The sequence below is a fragment of the Gossypium raimondii genome, chromosome 13, assembly GCF_025698545.1.
Source record: "Gossypium raimondii isolate GPD5lz chromosome 13, ASM2569854v1, whole genome shotgun sequence".
Lineage (NCBI taxonomy): Eukaryota > Viridiplantae > Streptophyta > Magnoliopsida > Malvales > Malvaceae > Gossypium > Gossypium raimondii.
Window position 1 is genome coordinate 49697376 of NC_068577.1, and position 8280 is coordinate 49705655.

General features: G+C 29.4%; 2 protein-coding genes across 2 annotated transcripts; one reads left to right on the plus strand and one right to left on the minus strand.

The window, feature by feature from the left end:
* Positions 1–2552: 2552 nt before the first annotated feature.
* On the plus strand, positions 2553–4633 carry LOC105782988 (GRF1-interacting factor 1). Its single transcript, XM_012608137.2, has 4 exons — positions 2553–3241; positions 3624–3700; positions 3808–3892; positions 4021–4633. Exons 1-4 carry the CDS (start codon positions 3161–3163, stop codon positions 4411–4413), a joined length of 636 nt encoding a protein of 211 aa, XP_012463591.1. The 5' UTR covers positions 2553–3160; the 3' UTR covers positions 4414–4633.
* A 25-nt stretch (positions 4634–4658) lies between these two features.
* On the minus strand, positions 4659–5061 carry LOC105782992 (uncharacterized). Its single transcript, XM_012608140.2, has one exon. The coding sequence runs from the start codon at positions 5015–5017 to the stop codon at positions 4685–4687; it is 333 nt and encodes a 110-aa protein (XP_012463594.1). The 5' UTR covers positions 5018–5061; the 3' UTR covers positions 4659–4684.
* Between the last annotated feature and the right edge of the window lie 3219 nt (positions 5062–8280).

Below are 8280 nucleotides of genomic sequence, written 5' to 3' on the forward strand. Positions count from 1 at the left end.
TAAAAAATTTCAAGTTATACAACATTAGAAAATTTGGTATGTCTTTTATTTTCCGAATGCATAGGCGACACAATAGAATTTCCTATCATGAGAAATTTGATGGACAAAGGAAAGGAGGAGGAATGTTTCAGAGGGTTTTTTACCCAAATAGTATAGAAAAAAAAATACTGAAATAGGATGTCAGGAAAAAAATTTACCAAAATAGGTAACTTTTTTCATTGGAGCTTATTAGATAGGCGCCAATGAATAAAATAATAATATTTTTTTTGAATAAAATATAATTTTATACTTTCCCGGGTCAGTATATAACCCGTATAATACATAGTATTGGCGCCTATTTGGGAGGCGCCAATGGTGGTGCCTATCTAGGAGGCGCCAACGGTGGTGCCTATCTGGGAGGCGCCAATGCTTTGATTTTTTCGGGTTTAGGGTTATGTTATAAATTTAGGATTATGTTATAAATTTTTGTGTTTGTAATTATTTAAAATTCAATTTATTAGTAATAAATTACAAAATTACTAATAAGTTATACTAATAAATTTATAACATAATCCTAAATTACTAACAAATTAATTATAAAATAATTACAATATTCATACAAAAATTACAATATTACAATATATCCCGACATTACAATATTCATACAAAATTACAATATTACAATATTCATACAAATTATTTAAAATTTAGGATTATGTTATAAATTTTGTGTTTGTAATTATTTAAAATTTAATTTATTAGTAATAAATTACAAAATTACTAATAAGTTACTAATAAATTTATAACATAATCCTAAATTACTAACAAATTAATTATAAAATAATTTCAATATTCATACAAAAATTACAATATTACAATATATCCGACATTACAATATTCACACAAAATTACAATATTACAATATTCATATAAAATTGCAATATTTTTTGTTATTAATTATTAATTATAGATTATCTATATTTAGTATGAATATTGTAATTTTTTGTATGAATATTGTAATATTATAATTTTGTATGAATATTGCAATTTTTTGTATGAATATTGTAATATTGTAATATTATAATTTTGTATGAATATTGTAATGTCGGATATATTGTAATATTGTAATTTTTGTATGAATATTATAATTATTTTATAATTAATTTGTTAGTAATTTAGAATTATGTTATAAATTTATTAGTAACTTATTAGTAATTTTGTAATTTATTGCTAATAAATTAAATGTTAAATAATTACAAACACAAAAATTTATAACATAAATTTCATTGGCGCCTCTCTATAAGGTACCTTCATTGGCGCCTCTCTATGAGGCACCTTCATTGGCGCCTACCTGATAGGCGCCACCCGACCCGACCCGTTGACTGTATTTTGACCCGTATTTTTTTAAAAAAATTATTAAAAAATATAAAAAAATATTTTATTCAAAAAAATTTATTATTTTTTTATTCATTGGCGCCTATCTAATAGGCTCCAATGAAAAAAGTAACCTATTTTGATAAAATTTATTTTTTGACATCCTATTTCAGTATTTTTTTTCTATACTATTTGGGTAAAAAACCCTGTTTCAGATCTTACCTGTGGTGTCCTTGGTTGAAGCAGTGGTTAAATGTGCCGAGGGTTAGGGTTGCAATGATGACAATGATGGTTGTAGTAGTCGCGACGATTTCCCAATAATACGCATCGTTTTATTAACATTGGGATAAATACGCTCTGTTGTATTAATTTTGTCTCTATTTTTGTTATAAACAAATTTCCAGTGTTTAAGGTTAGATATTAATTTAAAATATATTTTTTTCATAACCATTTTTATTAATTAGTTTAAAAAATTCTATAGGAATAAATTTAAAGCAAATTTCAACCCAATTTAATATTAGTTTAAATAATTTTTTCTTTCATAACTCATACCAAAATTTCTCCTGTTATTTCTCTTGAGAAGCATAAATTAAGATCCTTTCACAAGAATTTTTTTTATAAGAAAAGCTAAAAAAACAGGGTGGGGGGGGGGGGGTTGGAATTTGTGGAGTACAGAAAAAAAAATTAAATGAGACCCTAACCACCCATCATGTTAGGTCATCTGGGAGCATCCTTAAATTTCCTTAAAAACCATCTCTTCAAAAATAAATTTAACAAAATTAAAATCTTCATATTATTTTTTTATAAGTTTTGATGAAATAAATATTTATATTCCCATGTATATTTTTAAAATTATTTAATAATACGAGAAGTATTTTTTGAAAAGGTGTGACACCCAACCCAGAAACAAAGGTGAGTAATAATTGTTAACGTTAGAGAGAGTTATATGGGTTCAGTGATTTGATGCCCCACAGACAAAGGCTTCAAAGCTGAACTGCCAATACCCAACATATTTCTACAGTACAACCCACTAGGCTTTTTGGTTGGTTTTCATTATAAGATTGTGGGTCACCTCACTTTGACCTTGTCACCATAAAGTAACATTCAGCCTCCATAAAGCTCTCCTTAATTCAGAGACATTCATCAAGATATGGAAGTTACTATATAGGGGAGTGGACAAGATCAGCAGAAGGCATGTGACACCAAAACAGAGAGACAGAATTCGTCATGTCCGAATGTAATAAACAAATAATTTTCCTTTTTCTTTGTCACTCCAAATTTACTGCCTGCAACAACTGCAAGCGCAAGGACCTTTGCTTTTCCCTCTGTTCCTTTTCCTGCACGGCTCTGTCTTCTTTTTTTTTCTTTTTTCTTTCTCACTTTCTGATCATTCATGTTTTATACTTGTATCATACTATAATTTATATATGTATACTGTATTCCTGTTTTGTAATAACTTAACATTGCCTTATCACGTGATCCTCTCTTACAGACAGAGAAAAAAAAAAAGATTGCAAAAGGAAGCAATAAATACCCAAAAATCCAAACCCTTTTTTCTTCCCAACAGGGAGAGAGGGAGTGTGTTTCAAAGAGCTGAGTAGGAAAAGCTCTTTCTTCACGAGTTTAGTTTGTCTCCTTTTTTTTTACATTATTTTTGCTGTGATTCTACTCTTGCAGCTCACTGTCTTTTGGAGTGAGATCTTTAATTATTTGCATAGAAAAAGAGAAAGAAAGAAATATATACACACACTACTTCATTTTATTTTCTTTGTGAGAGAGCGTTTGCGTTTGAATATAGAGAAAGAAAATGCAGCAGCACCTGATGCAGATGCAGCCCATGGTTTCAGCTTACTATCCCAACAATGTCACTACTGATCATATTCAACAGGTCCTCCCTTTTTTCTTAATTTTCTCTTATTTGTTTTTTTATATGTATGTATGTATGTATGTATGTATGTATGTATGTATGTCATGGAGTATTTTTATTCTCTTGTAGTCATTTCTTCTTTGATTAGTGAACGATTACTACTGGAGGCTATAATCTTCTTTTTTGTTGCTGGTAAAAGCTACGATCATCTCTCTCCTTTTGTTTGATGACCGTTAGTACAAGGACTGTCTTCAATTTGCAGTTACTTTTTGTTAAGTAGTGTTATACACATTAGAGGAGTGCTAGTTAAGTGAGGTTATCAGACATGCTAACACTTGTGAATCTATTTGTGGTTTTTTATTGAAGTCTAAGAAAACTCTTTATATTGCGTGTTGGCATGCAGTATCTGGACGAGAACAAGTCGTTGATCTTAAAGATTGTTGAGAGCCAGAATTCGGGGAAATGGAATGAATGTGCTGAGTAAGTAGTGCTGATTTTCAGTCTCTAATATCTATCAGATTTGGCTTTTTCGGCTAAATTTGTATGGGATTCCCCTGCCTTGCAATATCTGATGCTCAATGGCTTAGGAACCAAGCAAGGTTGCGACGAAATCTCATGTACTTGGCTGCAATTGCGGATTCTCAGCCCCAACCCCCTGCTGTGCACCCTCAGGTACAAATGCTATTTCTATATCCTCAAAAGATTTAATAGAGCATTGCATCTTAAATTAAACATCTTTACATACAGTTGATCTCATTCAAGTTGTAGATTTCCTGATTGTCTTTGTCGATTTCTTGTAGTTCCCTTCCAGCGATATTATGCAGCCAGGATCCGGACACTACATGCAGCATCAACAAACCGAACCAATAACGCCGCAATCACTTATGGCCTCACGGTCCTCAATGTTGTTCGCTCGGCAACCGTTTTCGGCCCTGCAACAACAACAACAAGAAGCCTTGCATGGACAGGTTGGCATTAGCTCAGGCGGAAGCTCAGGTCTTAGCATGCTACAAAGCGAAGCTAGCACTGGAGGTGGCAGCGGAGGGTTTCCGGATTTCGCACATGGCGGTGGCAGAGCAATTACAGGTGGAAGCAAGCAAGATATTACGAGTGCTGGCGAGTCTGCTGAAGGCCGTGGTGGGAGCTCTGGAGTTCAGTGTGATGATGGAGGTGAAGCCCTTTACTTAAAATGACGGGAACTAAGAGGTAAGATTAGTGAATCCGAGAGTCTGTCGAAACAAAGACGAACCAGTACAATATGTTGCATGAGGAACTCGTTCCTGATGCAAAAAAACAACTTAGGACTTGGCCATGGAGCCTTTCACTGTGTTTTTTTCTAGTATGAGACACTGCAACTTATGGGAGTTTCAAACTTTTTTTATTTGTAATAAATATAAAAAAATTCAATTGAAAGACGAGTACAAATAATTGCTTAAAATTAGCTCAACTAAACTGCACCCCTAATCAATCAAAAACAGAAGGAGATTGAAATCCGAACAAATTCTCTGCAACACCTCTCCAAACAAACCCTTCATCAAACAACTCCATTGAAGACATATCATCTGGATATGCATCCAACCAATTTCGATCATCCAACTTTGCTTTAGTATTTGTTGTAACAACATTGACAGGCTCTCCCATATCAGAATGTTGGCCTGTAAGTTCTTGAACAATTGCACGAAACTCTTCAGCATTGCTTGCTTTAACCATCATTGGACTCGAAATATATTTGACTTTGACGGGAATTTTCTTGGGTTTTTTGCTTTTATCACAATGATCATCTCTAAGTTTCCCCATGTTTTTTTTTTTTTTGGCATAAAAAAAAGAAAGAAAGACTTTGAGATAGATATCTGGATTTTGTTGGGCTGCCTTTAAATGCTTTGCTTTTTATAGGCAACGGTGGGCTTAAGAAACGAGGAGAAAGGTTTCTGTGAGGGAAGAGTAACTTCGGAAAGTGACAAAATTGACTGAAAAAGTAAGACACGACACTAAAAATAGTCTTCAAAGACTCTGAAAATGACTGTTTGGTGGCGGGGAAAATTTGTTTTAGTTGTTCCAAATTGTCTGCTAAAAACTCAAGCTATGAAAACATTACAACATTTTAAGGAAACAAATGAATTGACGTATGAAAAACCAAACAAATTAAGTTGGTTTGTTTGAGTTAGAAGGAAGATGAGAGTAGGATTAATTTGTGTCTCATACGTTTGTTTCATGGTCAAACTTCAAACTAATTAATTGTTTATTTATTCTATTACTACTAGGTAATGTTGTCATTTTGACCCAACTATCTTAATTGCCACTTAAACAGTAATATTTTAGGTTTATTATATATGAATGTTGCTCAATACTTCAACTTATGCAGTAAGCCTAGTTTGAATATTTTTAATGTTAAGCCTCATCAATTTGGTTTTTGTTATTAAAATATATATTTAGCAATGAAGAAAATATTGAGTTTGTTAAGTAAATCCTATGGTTGTATCCTAATTTATTTAACACACATCAAAATTAAACTTGTCTTGCAAATCAAATTCAACCAACTTCATTGGTTTAATTTTAAAATTCAATTAAATTTTATGTTATTTTTTAGTTGAAGTCAATTAAAAGTGGGAGTTGACGTTTTTATCAAGTCTTTAAAGATTTTTTTATCTTATAAGTGGATTTTGGTATTTTTATTATCAAGGCATCAAAGGCCAAGGTCAACATTTATTTTCCTTTCAAATGTCACTGTCCTCTACTCAGACTTTGAGCGGTAGCATATGATCTCCTCCACAAATTAGCTGATTAATTTGAGTTTTTTTTTTTTTTTTTTTTGTTAATTGAGCCTTAGTTTGATTGGTATGAGTATTGTTATCAATGCAAGAAGACATGAGTTCAAATGCGTTAAAGCGCATTATCCTCCTACTTACGGGTTGGAGAGAGATTTTACGTAATACTAAGTATTATGTCAGAAAGAACAAATATTATCAGAATAAATAATGAAATTATTCAAAAATAATAATTTTGAGTTCTTTTTAATATAATAATAATGATTCCATGCATAAATATAAAACAATTTATTAGAATCTTAAAATTAGAGACGTTCATGGGTCAGGTCAAGTCTAAGTTCATTTTTAGCCTGGTCTAGCCCGCCCAAAAACCCATTTCACTATTCAAAAAATAATAATATTAAAAAGTATATTTTAATTGATATTTTATAATTAAAATTAAAAACATTTTTTATTTTTTAAATTTAATTTGGGTTCCCCCTAGACATTTTCTGCTTTCTCCCACAAAAAAAACTTGTAATACTTACTCCATTTGTAATTCCGTCAATTACTCGCCTATAAAAAAAAGGTTAATTCTGCCAATCCTCTTATACCTTTTGTTAAGTATATTGAGTAAAACCTATCTATGTAACGATGATTATATGACCAATCATATATCAAATATATTATTTTATCCAATAAAATTCTTTTAGGACCCTTTTCATAAATGGATTTAGTAAGTTGAAATTTTGTAAAGATGAATAAAAGATTTATATAAAATAAATGTTGTAAATATTCCAAAACAAGTTATACGACCAAAGTGTAAAAATCTTTATCCAAATTTAGCCCTAATTGAGTTAGACGAGATATTCAGCCCTTCGACTGATTTACCTAAAACGTAAGTAGGATATATAAAATATTAATATATTAAATATATTTTATTTTCATATTTAGCCACTATATTATAATATCTATACTACTATATATAAAACGAAGTCCTTCCTTAAATTACACCTATCCAATGTGACACGAGAAGTTAATGGACAAATTTCTATTCTAATTTACTCCTTTTCCGAGATTATATAAGAATGGTTGAATTCTAGATTTAATCCTTATATTTTGTTTAAATTTATAATTTAATTTTGACATAATTTGATACCTCAACTTTTATAATGTCTTAGTCCGATAATTTTTCTAACTAAAATGTTTGTGTCAATTTTTAAAATTTATTAACAGTGTTAGAATTTTCTATTAAATTTAAGTACATACAATATCAATTTTTGCTATATGGATTTTTTGAATTTTTAAAATATCACACCAATAAATTTAATAGAAAAATCTTAACAGTGCTAATAAATGAATTTAAAATTTTAGATTTGAAAAGTAGAGGACTAAATCCTAAATATATATATAAAGTGCAAAAACTTTAAGCATATAACATTTATTCTATAATTTAATAAAATAAATAATTAACACCATACTAAGTAAAGTATATAAACAAATCAAGAAATAAATCTATATGACAACTTAAATTTTGCCATATATATATTTATAAAGGAACGTATTAATATGTAAGTCATAATTTATATAATATCAGCCACATTTATCCCAAAAGAAAATCCAAATCATTTTTCAATTTACATATTAATAATATAAATTACTTGCTATATTAATACTTATATTTTTAATATACTAATTTTCAATTACTTTATTTTAATTTCTTAAGTATATTGAAAATCAGTTAAATTTAATATAAATTAATTTAGCATATTTTATATTTTTATACAATGCCTATCTCTCTACCTATAAATCTCCTCAAATCCTTAAATTAGAAAAAAAAGAATAAAAGTTCACTCGAAATAAAAATAAAAATAAATGGTTATACTTCCGTATGGTATTTGAAATCAACAAATCTTACAATCTGATCCATATTTTCAAAATCAACAATTGATTCTAGAAATTAAGGACCTAAGCTGCATAATCTTACAATCTGACGTTGCACTTTTACTTTTCCAAAAAATAAATTGACTAAATTGATTGGTTGAAGCTGACTTCAACTTCAAGGAACCTAATATTAATTATCATTTGCATGGGAAAATTTGACCAAAATTATGAAATTAATAAATAATAAAGAGAGTAAATGAATAAGAAATAGAAGAGTAGTTCAATTAAAATGTGTGTAATATTTCTCTAATATTAATATTTATAGATATAAGATATTAATTAATTTTAGTGTCCTAAACTTATCTTGATGTTGCCGAAAATCCCGTTAATAATAAAATATTTTATTTTATTTTTACAATATAAATTAGCTTT